At 41.9% G+C, this 25311-nt stretch overlaps 2 protein-coding genes across 3 annotated transcripts in view; one reads left to right on the top strand and one right to left on the bottom strand.

The window, feature by feature from the left end:
• Positions 1-19345, bottom strand: part of cwc27 (CWC27 spliceosome associated cyclophilin) — a 102203-nt gene extending 82858 nt beyond the window's left edge. Inside the window, exons 1-7 of the mRNA XM_084325383.1 lie at positions 19137-19345; positions 10603-10699; positions 6135-6247; positions 4174-4317; positions 3157-3255; positions 1612-1715; positions 767-836 (exon numbers count right to left, since the gene is read on the bottom strand). Of these exons, the coding sequence (XP_084181509.1) occupies positions 767-836; positions 1612-1715; positions 3157-3255; positions 4174-4317; positions 6135-6247; positions 10603-10699; positions 19137-19178 (669 nt within the window). The 5' untranslated portion in view covers positions 19179-19345. The remainder of the gene's footprint in view (positions 1-766; positions 837-1611; positions 1716-3156; positions 3256-4173; positions 4318-6134; positions 6248-10602; positions 10700-19136) is intronic.
• A 461-nt stretch (positions 19346-19806) lies between these two features.
• Positions 19807-25006, top strand: srek1ip1 (SREK1-interacting protein 1). 2 transcript variants are annotated; one of them, XM_084325351.1, is made up of 5 exons: positions 19807-19906; positions 20734-20781; positions 22059-22214; positions 22487-22559; positions 24405-25006. In XM_084325351.1, exons 1-5 carry the CDS (start codon positions 19894-19896, stop codon positions 24631-24633), a joined length of 519 nt encoding a protein of 172 aa, XP_084181477.1. In that variant the 5' UTR covers positions 19807-19893; the 3' UTR covers positions 24634-25006. The 2 variants fall into 2 exon arrangements, with proteins under 2 accessions (XP_084181477.1, XP_084181476.1); XM_084325350.1 differs by lacking the exon at positions 19807-19906 and adding an exon at positions 20130-20192.
• The last annotated feature ends 305 nt before the right edge of the window (positions 25007-25311 follow it).

Raw genomic sequence — 25311 nt, 5'->3', positions numbered from 1 at the left:
AAGACTCTAGCCACCCAAACAACTGCATCTTTGCACTGCTGCGGTCAGGCAATCGCTACCGGAGTCTCATGGCCAGTACAGAGAGACTCGAAAGGAGCTTCTATCCCCAGGCCATCAGGATGCTCAATGACTCTGACTCTATGCAATGAACCCACCATCTACATTCATTGCACACACATCCACATGCACACACTTTAAACAAACACTTTAAACACTTTTTAACACACCACCAGTGGATGTATAGCCCACGTTGGGGTCCTGAGAAGGGGGGGGGGGGGGAGAGCGAGCGAGTGTCCATGTATTGTATTTATTATTTTTATGACTTTTAGTCTATTTTCATTCTGATTTAATTACCGGACTGTCATTATCGTTATTATTATTTCTGTTATTGTCCTGTGAGTTATTGTTGATTATTACTGTTACTGTATTGTTTGTCTTGTTTCATGTAAAATTGATAAAAAAAAAAAAAAAAAAACACCATATTTGTATCTATTTATTACAAAATATTTGCACTACATCCATACCTAATTTTAGCATTTTAAAAAGTTTGCATTCTTGTACTTTTTTTTAAACTACATTTTGTAGTTTAGGTTGTATATGTATATTTTGTATAGTGTTTGGACCTTGTTCTTTTAACTTTTTTACTGTATGAAGCACAATCTCAGGAGGCTCATACAGAACTAAGCATTTGACTGTAATGTATATATATATTTGTTTTATGTGACAAATAAAACAAAACTTGAACTTGAAATGAAACAGTCATTACCTGGGTGACTTGAGTCACCACCTCCTCATCTTCCTCAGCTTCTTCTCCAAAGGATAACAAACTGAAGTTCCTATAAATACCCAAATGGCCATTTGCGGGAATCAGTCAAAATAAACAATGACACAATTGACGTGGTTGATCTCAAACCCTGCCCCTCTTTTTTTGATCTGCCAATCAAAATAGTTTGCTTTCCTAGGACAAACAAAGTTTGCAACAGGGACGCAATCGTTGTGATTGGAGGATAACAAAAAGAGGGTGGGGTTTGCAATTGTTTGTTTGTGTGTGTGTTTTATTTAAATCCCCATTATCTTTTTCAGAGGAGCAGCTATTCTTCCTGGGGTCCCATAACTTACAACTTATGGTGACAACACAACAATATACATTCACACTCATCACAATATATTGACCAAACACATAAAAGAAAACCATAAATAACACACCTAAACAAAACACTGCAATTAGACAAAGCAAATAGATAATAGGCTCCAACTGAATCCAGCATGATCTAATTCATAGATAAATATAATTTAGTCTGTACCAGGTGAGTGAGTGAGTCTGGACCAGGTGAGTGTGTGAGTCTGGACCAGGTGAGTGAGTGAGTCTGCACCAGGTGAGTGAGTGAGTCTGCACCAGGTGAGTGAGTGAGTCTGGACCAGGTGAGTGAGTGAGTCTGGACCAGGTGAGTGAGTGAGTCTGCACCAGGTGAGTGAGTGAGTCTGCACCAGGTGAGTGAGTGAGTCTGTACCAGGTGAGTGAGTGAGTCTGGACCAGGTGAGTGTGTGAGTCTGGACCAGGTGAGTGAGTGAGTCTGCACCAGGTGGGTCGCCAGCAGCAGTTTTACTCACTTTGTGGCTTTAGACTTGGACTTCTTTCCCTCCTCCTTCTCCTTGTCCTTCTTGGTTTTCTTCTGCTCACGAGGGACGATGTCATCAAAGGGAGAATGCAACACCTGTGGCAGCAGATTAGATTCAAGTGTATTTGCCATCATACAGCACAAGTACAGTACAACGAAAAGAGGTTTGACATCCAACCAGAGTGCAAATGTAACAGTAACGTGCAATAGTAATATACAATGTACAGGTGATTAAACTGGGTACAGAATATATAAATTAGTAGTACTGATTCTATCCCCAGGCCATCAGGATGCTCAACGACAATAACACTATGTAACAAACCATCAAATACACTCACAGCACACACATCCACACATACACACTCACTTTAAATAAACAACTCACTATAGCACCCACTTTACCCACTTTAGACACTATAACACACTTTATATTTATTGGTAAAGAGATTTGCACTACAACTCATACCTCATTGCACCTTACCTTAAGTTGTACCTCATCCCATTTCTGCATTGTACTGTATATTGTATTGTAACTCAAGTTACTTTTTCTATACTCTATTGTATATTGTATATATGTATATTGAACACTTTTGTTTACACTTGTTTACGTACTTTTGACTTTCTATTTTATACTTATCTATTTTTATCTCTGGAGCAAAACAGAAAGAAGCATTTCATATAAAAGTATTCTGTATGACAACTAATAAAGAAACTTGAAACTTCAGTAATAGTGCTAATCAGATGTATGTACAGTGATACAGGTTTAAAGACACTATGGTAGTAAGTCATACTGGCCAGCAGCGTAACTAGTAAGAGTAGGTAAGGGATATGTACAGATTATAGATATAGTATCTACAGATATGTAAAAAGGATTATATGCAGGTATGTACAGACAGATGTGGATAGATATATAAATATACGGTAAGAATATATATTTATATACAGTATATATCTTGTTGTCATATCATCGTGGTACAGAGTTCAGGGAGATGACCATGATTTTTAATCCATCAATCCATGTAACTATCATTTTTAAGTTAACAATAAAGTATAAGCTAGTCATCATCATGCACCAGGAGTGTGAGTCTGCACCAGGAGTGTGAGTCTGCACCAGGAGTGTGAGTCTGCAAAGCAGACACCCTGGTATGAAAGCAGGGCGTACCTCAGCTGATCTGTTATGGTGTGAAAGCAGGGCGTACCTCAGCTGATCTGTTATGGTATGAAAAGCAGGGCGTACCTCAGCTGATCTGTTATGGTATGAAAGCAGGGCGTACCTCAGCTGATCTGTTATGGTATGAAAGCAGGGCGTACCTCAGCTGATCTGTTATGGTATGAAAGCAGGGCGTACCTCAGCTGATCTGTTATGGTATGAAAGCAGGGCGTACCTCAGCTGATCTGTTATGGTATGAAAGCAGGGCGTACCTCAGCTGATCTGTTATGGTATGAAAGCAGGGCGTACCTCAGCTGATCTGTTATGGTATTAAAGCAGGGCAGGCGTACCTCAGCTAATCTGTTATGGTATGAAAGCAGGGCGTACCTCAGTCGAGCGGGTCTTGTGGGGATTCACGGGTCTTTCGTCGTGGTCACATTCTACGTCTGCTAACCTGAGCATGTTGTAAACCGTGTCTCCCGTCACCTGTATTGGGAAGAGTTGAGAAAAGAAAATTATATGTATTTCCCATTTTAGTTTTAATAGAAATATCCCCAGGGAACAAGAATACCAACATAATGTCTGTGATGTGTACTGTATGAATATATAATCAAATACATAAACAATACAAATAATTACGAATAGCTAGATGAAAAGTGAAAAAGATAATCCGTAACTTTAAGAATACTAAAAAGAAAAGAGAAATGATCAAATTTAAATTAGAGAAGCGAGCAAACGGGAAGGTTTAACGGTCAGTCAGGGGGCAAAGTTCGTAAGGAGTTAAACTCGTTCATGAAAGAATTCCATTCGTGAATACTGTATCTTCTGCCATTTCTTTTTTAAATCTCCTTATTTTTAGCATTCGCTTGTATTTAAGTTGTTCATTCTATTGTGTGATCTGTATGATTTTGTGTGAAGGGCGGATTAGCTAAATACGTTTTTCATTGTACGGTAAACTGTCTGTTTAACTGTGCACGTGACAATAAATCATCTTGAATCTTGAAATGACATCCCTAAGAATTCGACGTAGCCTTAGAAGGCCTCCATCGGAACAAAACATGGCATATCGCAGAGAGAGAGGAAAAGGCTAAAATGTCTGAGTGAGTGTGAAGAATTAGTTCGGGGACCATCAGGAGAGACCCCGAAATATCGCTATAAAAGGACACGTCTTCACAGAAAAGGACTAATTATTCGAGTCACTTCTTTCTCCCTGAGGTGACAAATCAGAGAAACGATTCATCGTCACACGCAGTGACTGTCTGTTTGTCTGCACTCAGTGTGATCTGCGTATAAACAAAACCAAAACAAATGCTTGCATCTTCCCATAAAGAAGGGTATATGTTTACGTGACCACGCACGCCGCAGCGTGAATGGAGAGGTTGGGGGTTTGACGCCTCTCTGTACCTTGCCAAATATGGTGTGTTTGTTGTTGAGCTCATCTGCGCGGCCCAAGGTGAAGAAGAATTGGCTGCCGTTGTCATGGGGCCCGGCGTTCGCCATGGCAACCAGACCCCGCCTATTGAAACGCAGCCTGGAGTGGAATTCATCCTGAAGGCGGGAGGGAAGAGAGAGACGTGTTAAATCAAGACCTGTGATTTAGGTCTACGTTCACACTGCAGGGCAAAGTGGCCTGAATCAGATTTTTATTTTGCTCATATGTGACTCATATCTGGGGTTTTCATGATAAAGTGAACAGCACAAATCACATGGAATCTTGATCTTTTCAATTCTGACTTGGGCCACTTATCCTATGTGGTCCTGAATCAGATACAGGTCTGATTTGTTTGAATTAACTGGCCTCCACTGCATTTAACTTGTAACTTAAAACATAAACTGTGACTTCACACTGGAATCTGATATTGGCCACATTTAAAAAATAATGTGAACAGCCAAACAAAAATGATCTGATCTGAGCAATAAATCTGAATTGAGCACTAAAGCTTGCAGTGTGAACGCAGCCAATGATTCTGAAATGGTTTCTATGATGCAATTCTATTTCTAGGGAACAGTTTGGACCAAAATGTATGGGTGTATGTACTGTACGTGTCATTTCATAAGCAAACATTGCAACGGGGAGTAAACTTGGGTCTTCTTAGAATGTGATTGTTGTCTCGTTAGGCATCTTCTTTAGAGGATTTACATTATATTACATTATCTAATCAAAACTCCCTTAAAAGGGGCACTTCACATAATCTCACACACATCCAAGAACTCTAAACAGTTTTGCACACGTTGATTTAGTTTGACAGTTATCGAGAGCAAATGAGTTTGAATGTGGCCACCAATCATATCATCGGAGACATTGGATTATTGTGTTGTGTTAATTACAGCTCCATGAAATGATGCAGATGAAGAAATTGCAATACCTTGTCTTATAGGGATGGTTACCTTATCATTTCACTGAGCTGTAATTACCACAACACAAGGATTAATCAGTATATTGAATACAAAGATAATAACTAATAACTAGGGATGCTCGATATTGGCTTTTTTACCGATACCGATATACCGATATTGTCCAACTCTTAATTTCCGATACCGATATCAACCGATATCAACCGATACCGATATATGCAGGGTTCCCCCCCCCCCAAAAATGGAATAATTTCAGGTAATTAACAGTACATATCTCTTGTTGTGGAATTAACACAACATTATGCATACTTTTGACAATAAATAAAATCTGAATTTGTTCTTACTTGCTTGCCTGGGTAAATTACGGTTATAGAAATGTAAAAGAAAATAAATAAAAAAATAAATAATTATTTTTTTGAAAACCGATACCGATATTTTCCGATATCACATTTTAATGCCGATATCGGCCGATAATATCGGACATCCCTACTAATAACGCACAGGCTGTTTGTGTTTTCCTTCGGTCATGGCGTGCTTTATCGGGGGGGGGGTGTCTTGGATGGGGATCTGGTAGGGATTGATGTGTGGGGGGTGTTTGGGGGACTGACTGTTCCAGGGGGGGTTCACATGCCTTCGAGCAACATTGTACTTATTTTATGCCTATTCTTAAGTCTGCACGTTTACATTACACTACTTTTATTGTCTTTTATACCTATTCTTATCATGTCTGCAATTTATGCATTGTTTTTTATTCTGTCAATTGTGTGCCGATTTTACGCCTATGTTCATTTCATACTAATTGCTGTGGGGCACTCTGGACTGCGGTCCATGTGTGGGGAAAAAAAGTACTATATAGATAGTTGTCGATATTTATTATTGTTTTATTGTGGAAGTGTGTGCATTGAGATGTCTGTCGAAGTCTCGACGACATTGAAAATGAGGGTGACCTCAGTTGTCTTTTCGAGAATAAATAAAGGTTTGAAATTGACCAGTAGAGGCGTGAACCTGACCTTGAATGGACGTCCATAGATGGACTCTCCTCCATTCCCCGTCCCCGTCGGGTCTCCTCCCTGTACGATGAATTCTCGCACCACGCGGTGGAACAGGGTGCCATGGTAGTAACCTAGAAGGGACAAGAGAGAGTCAAGTCAAGTCAAGAGTCAAGAGTCAAGATTCACTTTATTGTCCCATCAGCTGGGAAATGTGTGCCATTATAGTAAGCTAGAATTATTATAATTATTATTATTATCATTTTATTTAAATTTTTTGTTTTTTGCTTGGTTTTTTTTCTTCTTTTTTTCTTCTTCTATTATTTCATTTTTTATTTATTTGCCATTATTACTGTTGTTGTTATTTTTCTTGTATATGTATGTGGGGACGAGTAGGGATGGATATTAGATGTATACCAGTCCAGGATCTATACTGGTGCTCACCCCTTTGTTTGTGTTTTTGTCTCTTGTTTTTTGTATGGGTGATGGGTTAAAAAAAATAAAGTGTCAAGATTTAAAATATGCGTATGTACATTTGTGTGTGTATGTACGTATCTAAGTATGGATATGTGCAGTTATGTATGTGTATGTGGGTACACATACTATACCTAAATGTAAAATGACTTTCTTTGACACAATAAAGTATAAAAAAAAAAATAGAAGAGACTAGAGTGTCTACACACCACACTGTGTCATTATAGTAACCTAGAAGAGACCAAAGAGAGTATCTACACACCACACTGCAAACACTGTGCCATTATAGTAACCTAAAGGAAAGAGACGACAAACTGAGTATTATAGGCAACACAGTGAACAATGAAGACGTGTCTGGGTTCAGTGTGAGCTGCTGGAAGAACGGAGATAACTGCTCTTCCTGGACGAGACACAGATTCTCAACGTCCTTCTGTGACTCCATCTGAGCCGCAGCCGCGTGTTTACTTTACAATGACGGATATATATTAAAAAGAAAAACTGCTTTCTCCTTTTATGAACCTTGGGTGTGGATTGGGATGACCTGCAAAATACCACCACCTCAGAAGAACCCTCTCCTTTCAATACCTTTATAAAAGTATTTTACAAACCGCACTAAAAGGAAACGTGACGCTTGCTTTACGTGTACGACGTACCCTTAACTCGAGGAGGACTGCGTTATGGACGTCGCCGGCTTGGCCTGTATGCCTCTCTACTCTTTCCTTTGTGTAGCTTGCATGTAGTTTATGTTGTTCTATAGATATAGATATATAACTGGATATAGAGAGGTCCACAACGGAAATAAGCCTTTTGGCTTTATTGTGTTTTTAACCTTGATGATTTTTTAAATGTATGTATGTATTCCTGCTGGGCAGTTTTATATGTATCTTTTATGAATTATTAAATTAATTCATTCATATTGTGTGAAAGTGTCTTTTAGGTGAAACTGCTGCCGTATTCACCAGGACTCCCTAGAATAACAGATTGTTTGGTTTTCTTTGCCTTTCTATCTTTGCTCCCATGTCCCCAATTTAGTCGTTAAGCCAATTTCCTTCGTGGTCGTTGCGCTGCCCTACTGACGGTCTGGGAAGGGTGTAGACTACCACATGCTGCCCTACTGACGGTCTGGGGAGGGTGTAGACTACCACATGCTGCCCTACTGACGGTCTGGGAAGGGTGTAGACTACCACATGCTGCCCTACTGACGGTCTGGGGAGGGTGTAGACTACCACATGCTGCCCTACTGTCGGTCTGGGGAGGGTGTAGACTACCACATGCTGCCCTACTGACGGTCTGGGGAGGGTGTAGACTACCACATGCTGCCCTACTGACGGTCTGGGGAGGGTGTAGACTACCACATGCTGCCCTACTGACGGTCTGGGGAGGGTGTAGACTACCCAGCCGCTCCAGTGTTTAGACCTCTACACTACCCAGCTGCTCCAGTGTTTAGTTAGACATCTACACTACCCAGCCACTCCAGTGTTTAGTTAGACCTCTACACTACCCAGTCACTCCAGTGTTTAGTTAGACCTCTACACTACCCAGCCGCTCCAGTGTTTAGTTAGACCTCTACACTACCCAGCCACTCCAGTGTTTAGTTAGACCTCTACACTACCCAGCCACTCCAGTGTTTAGTTAGACCTCTACACTACCCAGCCACTCCAGTGTTTAGTTAGACCTCTACACTACCCAGCTGCTCCAGTGTTTAGTTAGACCTCTACACTACCCAGCCACTCCAGTGTTTAGTTAGACCTCTACACTACCCAGCTGCTCCAGTGTTTAGTTAGACCTCTACACTACCCAGCTGCTCCAGTGTTTAGTTAGACCTCTACACTACCCAGCTGCTCCAGTGTTTAGTTAGACCTCTACACTACCCAGCCACTCCAGTGTTTAGTTAGACCTCTACACTACCCAGCCGCTCCAGTGTTTAGTTAGACCTCTACACTACCCAGCCACTCCAGTGTTTAGTTAGACCTCTACACTACCCAACCGCACCAGTGTTTAGTTAGACCTCTACACTACCCAGCCACTCCAGTGTTTAGTTAGACCTCTACACTACCCAACCGCACCAGTGTTTAGTTAGACCTCTACACTACCCAGCTGCTCCAGTGTTTAGTTAGACCTCTACACACTACCCAGCCGCTCCAGTGTTTAGACCTCTACACTACCCAGCTGCTCCAGTGTTTAGTTAGACCTCTACACTACCCAGCTGCTCCAGTGTTTAGTTAGACCTCTACACTACCCAGCTGCTCCAGTGCTTAAACATCTACACTACCCAGCCACTCCAGTGCTTAAACCTCTACACTACCCAGCCGCTCCAGTGCTTAGACCTCTATTATTATTACACTACTCAGTAGGGCTGGGCGATTCTTGCTCAAATGTGAATCACGATTTTTCCCTCTAAGAATTGAGATCACGATTCTCTCACACGATTCTTATTTTTTCAATAAAATCATTTATTGCACTCTTTCTTAAACAGACAACATATATCAAAGTGCTTGACTTAAACTTTCCACCACTTTGATCATACTAAACCATTCTCTGCCAGCGCTATTTGTCTATGGAGATGTTCACCTTCTTTGCAGGGCTATAACTTTTTAAATTGTATTGCTAAATTGACATTACTATGGCCCATTCAACATCAATTATCTATCGTTCAGGAACGTTTTACTTTTTCATTCACACATTCATACGAAAATACCGTCTAGAGTATAAATATGTTTTTATCGTTTTGTGCAGTATTTCATAGAACGTGAGATATAGGCATAAATGCATATATTCGATTATCAAATGCAGTTTGATACCGATCCATGCTATATTAAAAATGTAAACGGTACATGGTCCTAAACGTTATGACTGATCATCTGTCTGCGGGTGAACGGAGGGGGGGGGGGTCGTTTATAATTCCGTGACCGACGTTAAATGATTTATATAGTATGGGTGATATATTGATCAGAGCAGTTTGTATCGAAAATGATAAAGAAAAACGCTGAAACTCACGTCCGTCTCCTCGTACCGTTGGGCGATGAGAGTGGAACAAACAGATCCCAGTTATGTGGTGGGGATCGAGGCGATCCAGTTCCGGTTTGTATAATACTAATATAGGCCCAAATCATGTTGTTTATTGAGTTATGGCAACGATCCATGTCCACGGTGTGTGGATTGAGTCCCGGGACGATAAACGAGTGGCCGGACGGAATTAGGGGACGGACCGAGCTGAAACGGGCATTTCCGGTTTGGCAACTCGCCGATCGGCCACCAGGTGGCGGTATTGAAGCGTTGCAGTCAGTTGTGATGGCTCCCGCAGCATATGACAAGGCTCCGTGGGTGAAATATGAATTCCATGCCGAAAATATGAAATATGACCTTGAAACACGCTGTACAGCGATATTGGCAGACAACGCATGGCGGGCAATAACGCTGAACAGCGTTTTGGCGGGTAATGGGTTAATGGGACCTTCCTGGATAAATAAATAATAAAACACCATTTTATTTGGCATCACACCCTTATCAAAAATTGGGATCGGTAGATGTGAGCAAAGCTGGGTTACACTTGTGCTTACACCTTCAATTATCAAGCATCAGACAATTTTGCAGGGTTTCCATTTAAGGCAACTTGAGCTAGAAGCATAAGATAAGATAAGATGAGATATTCCTTTATTGATCCCCTTGGGGAAATTGGGGATATGTCTAGTTAATGAAAGTCAATGTAACTGTGATGTTTGTTTTAATGCTGCCACCGGCCAGTTTACAAAACAGATAATGATTTAGTTATCAGCTTCACACTGCGCCTCTTTACTGACGTGGACATCTCCATGTCGGATCAAGTACTGCAGCCTCATATGAGTCAGTGGGCTTTAATGAGACGACCAAGAGACCACAGCAGGGGAGACCTGAATGACTCAGCTTCCCGTCTTCAGCAGACTTTAATGTTTTATAGCCTGTAGCTATTCCACGTTGGTGGAAAATACAGCTAGTGTTGTCCAGTCAGCCAGCCAGCCAGCCAGTCCGTCATTACCTTCCATGCACAGCTGCACGAAGTTTCGACATGCTTTGGGAGCCTCCTTGGACCACAACTCAATGTCAATATCACCGGCTGAGGTCTTGAGCAGGACCTACGGAGAAATCACAAAGTAAGGCTTGTTGTTACTGAAACATAATGAAAGAGTAACAGCACCCATGGTAGTTTTGCTGCCCTAGTGATTGATATTTCCACCTTGCTGCTGGCTGCACACTCTGTTTTTTCCCCCCCTAGTCCTTACTCTATGACACTCTGGCTACGTTCACACTGCAAGCCTTCGTGCTCAATTCAGATTTATTGCTTAGATCTTTTTTATTTTATCATTCTTTTTATAAATGTGGCCAATATCAGATTCCAGTGTGTAACTGGTCACGCTCCTGAACTGACCCGCATGTGCAAATGAACGATAAAGAAGATGGACAGTAGTAACAAATGTCAATCTAGAGTAAAAGTTGCATGAAAGTCGCATGACTGTTCAGACTGAGGTCGCATTGTAAAAGATCAGACCTGTATCTGATTTAGGACCAGATATGAAAGTGACCCCAAATCAGAATTGAAAAGATCCACAAGTCACATATGAGCAAAGAAATCCACTCTTGGTCTACTCTACAATGTGAACGTAGCCTCTGATATCACAGATGGGGTGGGGCAGAGCGTGCAGCGAGGTGAACATTCTCAACCACTAGGGGGCAACAAAGTGACCATGGGTTTAGTTCCTCTTTAACCACATGACTAGAGATAGAATAGAATAGAAATACTTTATTCATCCCGAGGGAAATTTGGCACTACAAATCGCTCACAGTAAACATTTAGGTAGACAAAACCAAAAATCACGAATAAGAATTAAAATAAGCCTAAGAATAAAATACCGTCCGGGATATACATTTCCTATGTTACATTCTAATATAAAATATACAGTAAAAAATATACAGAACTATACAGTAAGTGTATAATTGTGCTATGTTCGGTTTAAAAGTAAAAGTCCAGAAAGATAGTACTGTCACCCGGTGCTCAGTGATGCAGTGAGGCACAGTGATGCATTGTAAAGTCTGATGTCTGTCTGAATGAAGGACTTCCTGTGCCGTTCAGTGCTACATCTCGGGAGTCTTTAGTCTAGCACTGAACGTGCTCCTTCTGTCAGCCAAGTCTGTGTGTAGTGGGTGGGAGGGGTTGTCCCTGATGGCATGGAGCTTAGCAAGGCTCCTCCTCTCCACCACCACCGCTAGAGAGTCCAGCTCCACCCCTACCACGTGACTGGCCTTATCCAGCCTGTTTGCGAGTGAGAACAAGTGAGTGGAAAATAAATATAGATTATTAATCTTAACACGCAACGGCCCGGGAGAGGGCCCTCATGCCCACCGGCGGAATGCACAAAGTCACGGTTGCATTTTTCGCCAAAAATATAAATTACCAAATTAAAGATCTATTTGTTGCCGTTCGAACGCCACCTCACTCGACCAAATTCGGGCCTCGGTTCTCGAGTTACATGACGATATAATATAAAATGTAGCCTAAATGTAATTGTCATTAATATGCTATAAACACTGTTCGAAAACAAATGTAAGGCTATATTGAAATAAGGGGCATGACCCGATAAGCTAATTACTTCTTCCTATTCCTTTTTGGACAAGAGATTGTTTTGTTTATTATTTTATCGTACTTTCTTTTATTTTTCAAACAAACTTGATTATTGAATTGTATGTAATTCATTCTCCAGGTAAAATTGGGTAAATAATATATATATATATAACCTTTATTTACCCAGGGTAGGTTCGCTGAGCACGGATGCTCTTTTTCAGCTACGCCCTGCTTCACATTTACACAGTTCCATTCATACCTGGGAGCTGCCCAGTACAACCACAGTCTGACACCGTTGGCCACTGAGCAACTCCACTGGAGCAGTTGGGGGTTAAGTGCCTTGCTCAAGGGCACTTCAGCGGTTGGTGTTAAGGGTATGGGAGAGAGTTATTAATTCACTTCCCCAGCCCAGATTTTTCCTGCCAGTCCGGGGGATCGAACCGGCGACCTTCCGGTCACAGACCCGCTTCTCTAACCTTTAGGCCACCGCTGCACAAGTTGCTGGGAAGTTCATGAATTAATTAATTAATCAGCCCCATTCTTATATGATTAATTTACCCTGATATGGCTTGTGGCCTCTGATTAAAATAGCTAAATAAAAAAGAATCACTCTATTCACCTGTATAAATGTGGTAGATCACCAGGCTATAACGTTTCTTTCTCTCTCCCACACACACACGCACGCACTCTTTTTCTATTTTTCTCCCATCCCAATTTCGCTGTGCCAATTCTCCCCTCCACTGTCTTGAATGTTGCTCGACTATGCCCCCCACTGGTCGGTTGTAGGGAAGATAGAAGCCTTGCATCACGTGTCCCCTCCGGTACACGAGGAGGCAGCCTGTCACATATTTTCACCTGCCAGCGCGGACTCTCATTGGCGAGGTGTAACGCGTGGGAGGATCACACTACCCCCGCTACTTCCTGTCTCTGCTGTGCAGGCGTCCCCCAACCGACCTGTAGGAGTCGCTGTCCACAACGTCCAAATCCCCACCCATCGACTTCCACCCGCTGACTCTGCCAAATGAGCCAGTATGACGGCCGGCCCAAGCCGGAGGCAATGCTGACACCCGGATTCAAGACCGGAGTCTCTTGCGTTGGTGACGAGCGCAATCTCCGCTGCGCCACCCAGCCGCCCCTGAATTGAGGTTTTCTGACATACAAAACATTGTCTGATATATTTGTATCTTATTTATTGTCATGACTTCATATATGCAGCACCGAGCTAGCTTGTTGGCTGGCTGGCTGGCTGGGATAGCTGTTTCAGCATGTGACGTCAGTGAAATAATCAGCTCTAATGGTGCATTCCATTGAAGTGGGAACTAGGAAAGATCAGACCTCCTCCTACTAGGAAAAATGCAATGGATCAGCCTTCGAAGTCGTAATTCCTACGAGGAAACTCTGGTTGGTCTCTCTATACTCAGACTTTTCACAGCTTCTTTAGGGGTCACATGCTTTCCCCTTAGAAGATAATGGTACATATTTTGCATACATTTATTGTGTGTAAATGTATGTTTATTTCAGAGCTGGGCACTGGAACACATTAGAGGTCAATATTCAGATTTTCCAACTGGGAGCTTTTTCTTCCAACCTTCGCGTTTGAATAGAAATGCAACATAGCTGCCGCCGCTGGTTAATTTTACAGGATGTGATGTCAGTAAAAATCATCAGCTGTGATTGGTATACTTTTGTGGGGACATATAGACAAGCTGTTCTAGACAGCTTCAGGCGCCTCAAGTCACACGTGTTTTTGTCTGAAGTCCAGCAGCCTCAAGAGGTTTTAGTTCTACAGTGTATGCAATATATAGGGCTGTCTTAAATACTTCGAAGCTTCATTCGATGGCACAAGCTTCGAACATAAAAAAAAAAAAAAAAAAAAATGTTTGCCTCCAAAATCTTGCGCCTCCATTCCAATGAAACGAAAGTAAGCGGCGCCTCGACTCCACCTCTCTACAACAAGCACGTGGAGATTATCTGTGTTGAAAACAACAAGGACATGTGCAGCAGACATATCGACGAAGAAGTCATCAGACGTGTGGTGTGGTTACACTTTAAAATATGCAAAGACAATGCCCAAAAAGCAGAGTGCCAGATATGCCAGAAGAAAATGGCATATCACAACTCTACAACAACTTTGTCAAATCACCTAAAAAACTTAAGTATCGTTGTACACGACGGCGACGCCACACAAAACATTAATAAGGATATGCCTATGCTGCTATGACTAATGTGTTACCAAGTTGGCTAATTTAATTGTAATCATCTGCTTTTGTAGGTGCATTGTCTGATATAATTATAAATTATAAATTAAATATAATATAATTGTTTGCTTGATAGACAAAGGTTGCAACATAATTATGTAATGTCATGTCGTTGGCTGTGAGAGCAGCCCCACTGCACCCAGGCAGCGCAGCCGAGTGAAACCTTGTTGGCTGCGTCACAGTCACGAAAACCCTACTTAATTAATTAATCCAATCCACTTTATTTATAGAGCACATTTAAAAACAACAAAGTTTACCAAAGTGCTGTACAAGTCCCACAACATAAGATAAAAAAAAATTAAAATTATTATAATTAAAAAGAAAAAAGAAAGAAAATCTCGAAGCTTCGAATTAAAATCAAAGCTCGGCCCCGAAGCTTTGATTGCCAAAAAAAGCTTTGAAGGTCAGCATATGCATTTTCCAAACTATCTCTCATCCCTATGCCAGACAAGCCACGCACTGACAAAAAAACGACTCAGAGGGATCAGGTTTAGAAAACACTAACTTGCGGATCTTCTCTGCTTAAATCAAATAAAATTAAATTACATTTATTTGTGAGGCCCGACAACACACGTTAATGTCCCCATGGGCTGGACACGTCTTCTTTAAACAAGTCAAGAAGAAACATAACAATAAGTCAAGAACAAAACAAGAACACCATAAGGTCCAACCAATTTAAAATAAATGCAAATAAGGGTGTGTTCACATCTGAAAGTCCGGACTTTCCGTGGATAGTCCGGACTTTCTGGTGGACCAAATGTGAAAATGATACATTGTTTAATTTTGGTCTGCGTTCACACTACCCTGTTTGGTGCGGATCTAATTTGTAAACAAAGGACATGCTGTCGCATCTATTGGACTATAGCACTCACAAACGTAATCAGTTGCCGGCAGCGTAATGAGAGAGATACTATTATGAGCACGGCGCTAGGGGAGGGAGGGGGAGAGAGAGAGAGAGAGAAAGAGAGAGAGAGAGAGAGAGAGAGAGAGACCCCTTTCCTTCCTGCGTAAGCTGTCAACTACTAGACAGCTGCATAGAAGCAGCTCGAGATGCGTTGTTGTTACAGAGCTGGTCCACGCTACTATTATGAAATTACCCAAAAAGTATGTAAGCTTTTTTTTTTTCTTTATCTGAGAGAATGTCCGCGAATGTCCTCCTCACGCAGGAGAAAGTTGGGGGGTCCGCGTGCGGCGCGAGTCTAGAGTAGAGAGAGAGAGAGGAAGAGAGAGACTGCGTCTAGAGAGGAGAGAGAGAGAGGGAGGAAGAGAGAGACTGTCCGCGTGCGGCGCCAGTCTAGAGAGGAGTAGGCTACTTTGCTTCCTGGATTAGGTACTATAGTTCGATTGAAACGAACCGAGTCCCAACTTTTCAAGAGGACCATGGTTCGGTTGTTTGGTCCTCATTATAGTTCGGTTTGCGTTCACACCTGTACAAACCAAACGGACTATCGATCTAAAGGGACCATGGTCCACTTAAAGTGGACCAAACAGAGTAGGTGTGAACGCGCCCTAAATGAATGAATGCAAGCACTCCCAGACATACCCCACGCGAAGGTAAGGAAAAACTCACTAAAACCTAACAATAGGGGGAAAATGCTCCATAGGCAGTGTGGAGGAGAGAAACCTTAGAAGGGCCATTCAAGGGGGGATCTCCCTTCTTAGATGTCGGTGATAGTAGTGTTGCAGACGGACAGTTGGTAAGCATGCACTCATGTGTGTAGTGAAACACAGATGAGTGCATGCAATAGCAACTGGACAAGTTGCTTAGTGTGTAGAAATGTACTAAATGGTAAATGGTGCATTTATATAGTAATTTTATCCAAAGCTCTTCCTGCCATTCACCCATTCACACACCGACGGCGGATCCAGCCGTGCAAGGTGCCAACCTGCTCATCGGGAGCAATTAGGGGTTAAGTGTCTTGCTCAAGGACACTTCTGCCCAGGAGGAGCGGCAATCGAACCGGGAACCTTCCAATCACCAGACGACCGCTCTACCTCCTGAGTCACTGTCGCCTCTATAGAGCACATGTGGGTGATTCTCATGAAATCTTGATTTCATGAGAATGACCCTACCTATGGGAGGCTGCAATTCGAAACTGGCCACCGTAAATGTCCAAACCCCCCCACCCGCACGCACCCCCTCCTAATAGACAGTCTCCTCCCCACCGCATGTATATATTCTCTCCCCAGTCCCACCGTATGTATATTTCTCTCCCACCCACCCACCCCCTCCTAATGTACAGTCCCCTCCCCATCATATACTCTGTCAGGATCTATGGGTAACAGTACTGTATATTTGCATATCGTATATGTCACAAATGTAACAGTACTAAATACCTGTATGTCATGTATGTCCCTATGCCATAAATGTCATGTATGTTGTGTATGTCAAGTTAGACCGCGCTCACAAGTTCTCACACTGGGTGCTGTAATCCCATAAAGTTCAGTATATCAAAGCAGGGTAGCCGGACCAGCACTCACAGGTTCAATGTTTTTTATTGGCAGCCTGAATCAAAAGCAGACATGTTTCGGACAATGTCCTTCATCAGTGGTATGGCTAGCTGATGAAGGACATTGTCCGAAACATGTCTGCTTTTGATTCAGGCTGCCAATAAAAAACATTGAACCTGTGAGTGCTGGTCCGGCTACCCTGCTTTGATATACTGTTGTGTATGTCATAAATGTCACTATGAATTGAAAATGGGGGATCCTGATGTAAACAAGACAAACGTCTTTCTCTGGTCTGCATCCCCTTAACAATTGTGTGTATTGAGCCGTACTGTATTGTACCCATTCTGCAATCTGTTAAATAAAGTTTTTCATTCATTCATTCATTCATTCATTCATACACTAGTGTGTACTATATACCCGGTATGTACATATTCCTTACCTACTCTTACTAGTTACACTGCTGGCCAGTATGACTTACCACTACTATTTTTACCATACAAGTGTCTTTATTAGTGGTCAATAGATACAAATTTTTTTTTTACTAATTAATCTCACAATTTTCTGTAATTAATCTAGATTAAAAATAGCATTTTTTTTTACATAAAACCGAAGCTTGTAACAGATATATACTTGAGTAAAATCATGGAATTAATGTAAAATCAACACAAAGAAAGTATATTTAGATTCAAAGACTTTTTTTTTTTTTTTTAAGATTTTCTTTTGGCGTTTTATCGCTTTATTTCTACTGGGCAGTCCAGCAGGGAGAGACAGAGGAGGAACGGGAGACAGAGCGGGGGGAAGACACCCGGCAAATAACGACGGGCTCGGGAGTCGAACCCGGGTCGGCCGCATTGCGGCTGAGCGCGCCACGTGGCTCGCCACTGGGGCGCCTTCAAAGACTATTTTAATAGCTTTCTTTGAATACAGTTTCTCTCCTGTGAAATACAAATGTTCAACAAAACCATCAACATTGACTCAGCTAGACCTCTTTCTTATATCCGTGGGACCACGGCGCTAAAATTGAAGATGTTTCACTCCATAGATTAATCTAGATTAATTTATTTTAATGCTTTAATACATTTAAATTAATCTCCAGAGTTAACGCATTAATTTTGACAGCCCTAGTCTTTATACCTGTATGTATCACTGTACATATTAATATCACATGTACATTGTATATTACTGTTGCACTTTACTGTTACATCTCCACTCTGGTTATCCCCTTTCGTGACTGTGATGCACCGAGTGAATTCACATAGTCCCTTGCTCTTCCATTAGAAACCCCCATAATTAACTCTGAAGAACTGGTCCTCCGCGAAACGCTCGTTGTACAAGTATCACAGAGAAATTTGTGTTGACCAGTTTATACAAAATATTTAAAATGTTTATTAGTAACGCCGAGCTTTCAAACCATTGCGTTTCTCTGTCCGAAACCCTTGTGCAACTGTGAGTACCTATGAAATTTCTCTGCGATACTTGTACAACGAGCGTTTCGCAGAGGACCAGTTCTTCAGAGTTAATTATGGGATGTTCCAATGGAGGAGCAAGGGACTCACTCGGTGCATCACAGTCACGAAAGGGGCTACACTCTGGTTGGATGCCAAACCTCTTCGTTGTACTGTACACTGCTGTGCTGTATGATAATAACAATACATTTGAATCTAATTTAATCAAATGGACACATGAAGCATGGTTAACATGTCATGTGGGCATGGGGTTGGTTATAATCTATCTAACGTTATATATAGAGCTTGCCCACCGTATGTATATTTCTCTCCCACACACCCACCCCCTCCTAATGTACAGTCTCCTCCCCACCGTATGTGTATATATTCTCTCCCCACCGTATGTATATTTCTCTCCCACCCACCCACCTCCTCCTAATGTACAGTCTCCTCCCCATCATATGTATATACTCTCTGTCAGGATCTATGGGTAACAATACTGTATATTTGCATATCGTATATGTCACAAATGTCACAGTACTAAATACCTGTATGTCATGTATGTCCCTATGCCATAAATGTCATGATGTCATTATACTAGTCATAAATGTCACTATGAATTGAAAATGGAGGACCCTGATGTAAACAAGACAAACGTCTTTATCTGGTCTGCATCCCCTTAACAATTGTGTGTATTGAGCCGTATTGTATTGTACTCATTCTGCAATCTGTTAAATACAGTTTTCAATCAATCAATCATTCAGCTATTTGGTTCCAGCAATGAAACATTCGCGCTCACCTTTCCATTTGTTGGGGGTTCTTGAATGTAAATGTTACTCATTTCGCCGCTAAGGTTGTGTTTTCTTTCAGTACAGGATAATAATAATAATAATGTCTTCTACGTTGATTGACACGTAATTATTGTTTGAGAAGAGTATGTAAACTCGTCATTACTAATCGTTTATTGAGTAAACCAGCGGAGATCACTTTCTACCATTAGCTGCCATATTGGAAATCACGTTGGAGTGTTGTGTTTACTTCATGTACACGGGGGTGGCGTTTTAGGCACAATGTTTATATATCCCGTAGATGTTCATACGAAATGACTAGACACGTTCACAGATGATGTATAATATTATTACAATAATCCATCAACACAGCTGTGAAGTTGGAAATGTTTCTCAATAACATACAAATATATAATTACAAAAGTCACCCCCCCCCCGAATCCTCTATTGGTTTGACCCGAGTGTTTCATTATTATCAACCCCCAGGTGACATGGCGAGGCGCAAGGGTTCCATGCTGCAACCACTAAAAATTACATTCTGAAAAGTTGAGTTAATTTTATGAAAATTGTCACAGGGATGGCGAGAGTTTTCCACCCGACAATTGTTATGGAAAATGTCTTTCCATGCACTTTGCTGATTTAGTCCCGCGGGTCTAGAGCAAAATGTGTAGTGTTTCCCACCGGCGTTATTTTGTGAAGGACCAACGTGGACGTTTCGTGAGACTCTTCTTCTACCACTTATATAATATATATATTATAGCGTGACCAATGGCAGTTCCAGGTAAGTGCCATGAAGTACATGAAACTATTTACAGTTGTTTAATTCTCAGTTACGGCCATAGTTGATCTGCTATCTGCCTCAGTGTTGAGTAGGAAGTCAGTTGTTAGCTAGAGCTGTTAGCTTACAGGGAAGCCCTGCTATACGTTGTCCAATTTTGTGTCTTTAGTTAATTAGACACAACACTTCTTTAATCGTCCACTGTCAAGATAATCTGTTACTGTCAGTCAGCAGATTCGTATTCAGATAATCATGGCCCAATACGGCGGTGATACGTGTGAGATACGTGGTACGTACGCACACGACAGGTTTAAATTGGCACTTCACCAAAAAAAACTGCAGATTTATTTTGCACATAATCTCACACACATCCCAAAACAGTTTTGCACACATTTATCCATTTAGTTAGTTAGTATTCATTTGGACAAGTTATTGAGAGTTTGAATATGACCGTCCAGTGATTTAATCCTTATGTTGTGTTAATTACAGCCCAGTGAAACGATAAGGTAGCAATCCATATAAGACAAGATATTCATTGCAATTTTTTTAGCAATACTCAACTAAAGCCAGGACTCAAATGTCCCTGATGACAACGACTCAATGTCCCTGATGACATAACTGGTGGCCATATTCAAAGTAATTTTCTCTCAATAACTGTCCAACTAAATACATTTTTGCACAACTGTTTGAGTTTTTGGATGTGTGTGTGAGATTATGTGCAAAATAAATTGGCATTGTTTCTTGGTGAAGTGTCCCTTTTTTAATGTAGGGTTCCTAGCGTCAACAGCAGTCAGCAGCACTAACTGGATGCTCCCTTTCCCACCTCACAGGTCCCAATAAGGACAACATCAGGGCTGGGTGCAAGAAATGTGGTTACCGTAAGTATCATATTACATTACAGTAGTTGTTTTCTAATTCATGATGTAATTCATATATTGTATATCTTTTGACAATTTATTTGATTTATTTGACCAGGCAGGTTATTTACAATGACAGCCTGGCGAGAGGACAAAAGTGCCTCTCGAAGGGGAACGGGGAAAGGGGACAAAAACATTATAATAAAATAGAAAAGAGACAGACTATGCATACATACATCACTGAGGTAAGGGAAATAATTAAATGTTATTTAAATGTGTAATCAACTCCTTAAAAGTAGTGAGGGTTTAGGTTCATCCATTTACATTTTACATTTAGCTGAATGCTTGTATCCAAAGTGACTTACAAGTTCTGTACAAGTCAGCAGGAAGGGAAGGGTACAACTCTGGCAGCTAAGGGGAAGTAAGATTGTTCATCAAACAGTGTTGAACTTCAACTTGAGTGCTATAGACTTGAGTGCCTAGTAGTATAGACATATTAGCATAGTAGGTAGTAGTATAGTTAAGGTAGATTCCTTAATAGCAGAGTGCATAGTAGAAGCCAGTACAAAGGTTAGTAGTTGTTTTTCTTTCCCTTCCCTTCTTCATTTGAGATATTGATTGGAGAAATGCATTTTTAGTCGACGACAGTAAGATGCCAGAAGATGCAGAGTGTAGGGGTCTTGAGGGTGTGTAGTTAGTTAGACCATTGACTGGAGGTAGGAGGGAGTCATTCCCTTCCCAGTTCAGGTGGGCCGCTGCATTCTGTATGAGTTGAAGTGACTTGGTGGCAGTAGCTAGTAAACCAGCTAGCAGTGCATTGCAGTAGTTGAGGCGAGACATGACTGTTGATTGCATGAGGAGTTGAGTGGCTTCTTTTGTCAGGAAGCGGTGGATCCTTCTGATGTTGCTCAGGAAGAATCTACAGGTTCTGGTTGTTGAGGCGAGGTGAGCGGAGAAGTTCAGCCGGTCATCAAGGAAGGACTACACCTAGGTTCTTGGCGTTCGGGGACGAAGCCATGGCTACGTTCTCCTCCACAGTGATCGCCAGTTCAGTGTCGCTATGTGTTGTTTCTTTTTTTGCTAGTATGGTCGTGCAATTGGTATTAAATTGAGCTCTTAAGTGGTATTAAAAAGTCCTAAATGTAACTTGTTGAAACCGGCAGAGACCTTGTTATTAGTCATCATTTAGAAGCAAAACCGTTGTCTGCATTCTAGCCTCATCGTGGCCATCACTTTACTGCAACCCACATCTTACTGCATCGCCTCACCCAATCACTTGTGGATTGTCGTTGTACCAGCGGGCCACCTGACATTCGAGTGCCGGAACTTTGTCAGAGTCGACCCCCAGAAGGACATCGTCCTGGACGTGAGCAGCACCAGCACTGAGGAGAGCGAGGAGGACGAAGTGCAGCAGACCCTGTGCAACGACAAGCTGGGTAGCCAGCGCTCTAAAGGTTAGTACAACACTTAACGTTGGCCCGATAGATGGAATTAAAAGACACTATTAGCACACCAGTACTCTTGCTACTTTGCTACTCTTGCGGGGGGGGGGGGGGGGGGGGGGGTGTGACAATGAAGGTAGAGCGGTCGTCTGGTAATCGGAAGGTTCCCGGTTGTAATGCCACTTGGATAAAAGTGATATATAAATGCAGTCTATTTATCATTTGTCCATTTGTAGCTCAATTGGTCAGGGTTGAGGGTTTGAGTCTTTTTCCACTTGCCATAGGTTCCCGTGACGACGACCGAAGAGAGAAAAGCAGGAAACGGAGGAAAAGCAGAGAGAGAAATTCAAGAAAGAGGTATCGTTTGATTTTAGAAGTTTGACTTTCCCAGAAAAAAATTCCAGTGATGTAAAGTGAGTTGTACAGAATCTGAGTCTGTGGTCATTTTCACTAGTGACATAAATACTGGGCCAAAGTACAAAGTAAGTACTGGACCACAAGTACATTTGAATTGCTGTGCACAGTTTGAAAAGCTTATATTGTTTGTATGTTGTCACGCACCATTTTGTGTAACAGATAAAATGTTTACTAACGCATGTTTTTAGTAACTCATTATGTCACTTCCATCAGCTTGTCAATTGTAATGAAGCTCAAATACATGAGGTGCTGCTGGTTAAAGGAGCTGTAAGTGGTATTTTTTGTTCAAATAAACTCTGATATATAGAGTGCCTGGTCAGTAACATTTGTCTCCCAGTCCCGGCCTCCACTCTGCAGTAAACACTAGCCTAGCTTAAAAATCAAGAGAAGGAGGTGTTTTTAGCCACCAGCTAGGCTAGTGGTCCGCATCCACCTCCATTAATTCATGCTAAGCTAGGCTAGCTTGCAGACGGATAGCTTCCTACTAAAGGCACAGAGAGGAAATTGGTATCTATCTTATTGTTGTAGGACTAATGTGTAATCAGATGTTTGTGTATGTACACATTCCATTCTAAAATAAGATGCCCATTATTTACATTAACAATAGTTGCTAATATTTTGTTTGTTAGCAACGTACTTAGATTCTACTGACCCAACCAGCAGTCTTGTTGTTGTCAAGCATTTCCTCATCTAAAGGTCAAGAGAGTTGTTGTTTTTATTATTTCTGATTTTGTTTTGTTGTGTTTTTTATATAAGCTGTAGTGTAAAGCACCCTGTGCATTCGTGCTGTGACTGGTGCTATATAAATAAGTCATTCATTCATTCATGTATGCTCCTTGCATTACCGATGCTGTTTTTCAGACGCTTTTATTAGCATTAAGGTAAATGTGCTTGCTGTCTTCTCCAGAGTCAGACAAGATGGATACCAGTTCCCTTAGCAACTATTGTTAATTGTAAATAATGGGCATCTCATTTTAGAATGGAATGTGTACATACACAAACATCTGATTACACATTAGTCCCACAAGAAGATGGATACCAATTCCCTCTCTGTGCCTTCAGTAGGAAGCTATCTGGCTGCAAGCTAGCCTAGCTTAGCACAAATTAATGGAACCGGACACGGACCGCTAGCCTAGCTTAAAAATCTGAGAGGTGTGCTTGGCCAACAGCTAGGCCAGTGGTCCGCATTCGCTTCCATTAATTTGTGCTAAGATAGGATTGCTTAGGGCGGCTAAGTGGTGCAGTGGGCAAGGCGCTCGCCACCAATGCAGGAGATGCTGGGCTTGAGCCCAGCTCTCGGCATTGCTACCAGCTTGGCTGGTCGCTCATACTAATACAATTGGCAGTATTAGGGGGTGGGAAGCTGGTGGGTGGGGATCGGACGTTGTGGACAGCGACTCCTACAGGTCGGTTGGTGCGCCTGCGCAGCAGAATCGGGAAGCAACAAGGGAGGCGTGTCCCTCCCACGCAGACCCTCGCCGCTGAGAGATTGCGCTGTTCAGGTGAAAAGATGCGACGGCTGCCTCCTCGTGTACCGGAGGGGACACGTGATGCAAGGCTTCGTCCACATTGCAGCCAGCTTGTGGGAGGCATGGTCTAACGGCGTTCGAGACAGGGGAGGGTAGACTTGGACAATACGAAATTGGGACGGGAGAAAAATAGAAAAATGGGAGAAAAAGTAGATTAAAAAAAAATATATAGGATTGCTTAAAAAGGCGATAAGGCCGGCGTGTTTCTTTTTAACTTGGATTTTTGCTAAACTCATTCATGTTTTATCTCCGCCAGATCGAACTCCTCATCGAGTGAGGAAGACTCAAAGAGGAAAAAGAAGCGCAGCAGCTCAAATTCATCCAGCGAAGAAGAGGAAGAGCGAGGGAAGAAGAAGAAAGTGAAAAGCCACAAGAAGAAGAGCAAGAAGAACAAGAAGGAACACAGGAAGCATCACACGAAGAAGCCCAAGAAGAAACGCGAGTCGTCCTCGGACAGCTCCTCCAGCTCCTCGGACACCGACTGAGACCGCTCTCCTGTTTCTGTTCCTTTTTCTACGTTAGTCCCCGTTCTGTTATAGTAACGCCTTCGGGAATAGTCACAGTGTCGGGGGGGAGGGGGGGGTCTTCTGTTCTGTCCATCGGATTGCATTGACCTATTAAGCGGCGCTTGACGTTCAAATCGGCTGATCTCTGATCTGTTCTGTGTCGTAGCTCAGTGTCTCAGGAAGACGACATGGAAGACTGATGTTTCCCGCCCACCTCTTCCAAAATGACCTGAAAACGTTACATTGCTTATTTTCAAATGTATATTAAAAATAGTCGAATGCAACTTCAATTCCTCTTATATTTTACACTTATCTGTAATTATAACAAAGTAAGGTGTATTTTACTGTAATAAACTGCATTTTTTTTATAACGTTTTCTCTCAACTTTGTCTTTCAAATGATGTAGAACTAGCTCTCCGTAGTGGAAATAATCATCAACTCGATTGTCCTGCTCTTCTCAGGAAGGATGGAAAGAATGAAGGAAAGAGATTTGGCTTAGAGTAAACAACATAGATAGAAAAAGACAAGTCTTTACAATTTAAAACTCACTGGAACATTTTAATTTCAAACCTTTTTTTTCAACCCCCAAGACACTAAGGTTACCCTCATTTACAGGAACGACGAGCTTACAACACAAAGACACAGTTTATCAGCTAT

Source organism: Notolepis coatsorum (genome assembly GCF_963971535.1).
Source record: "Notolepis coatsorum genome assembly, chromosome: 11".
Lineage (NCBI taxonomy): Eukaryota > Metazoa > Chordata > Actinopteri > Aulopiformes > Paralepididae > Notolepis > Notolepis coatsorum.
Note: the sequence above shows the minus strand (reverse complement) of the source record. Positions and strands in the feature narration are given on the sequence as shown.

Bases quoted from the DNA above. Each gene is read 5' to 3' on its own strand.
- srek1ip1 (XM_084325350.1), top strand. From the start codon at position 20,156: ATGGCCCAATACGGCGGTGATACGTGTGAGATACGTG. The intron at 20,193-20,733 runs GTACGTACGCAC...CCCACCTCACAG, and splicing joins TGATACGTGTGAGATACGTG to GTCCCAATAAGGACAACATC. The intron at 22,560-24,404 runs GTATCGTTTGAT...TATCTCCGCCAG, and splicing joins GAGAGAAATTCAAGAAAGAG to ATCGAACTCCTCATCGAGTG.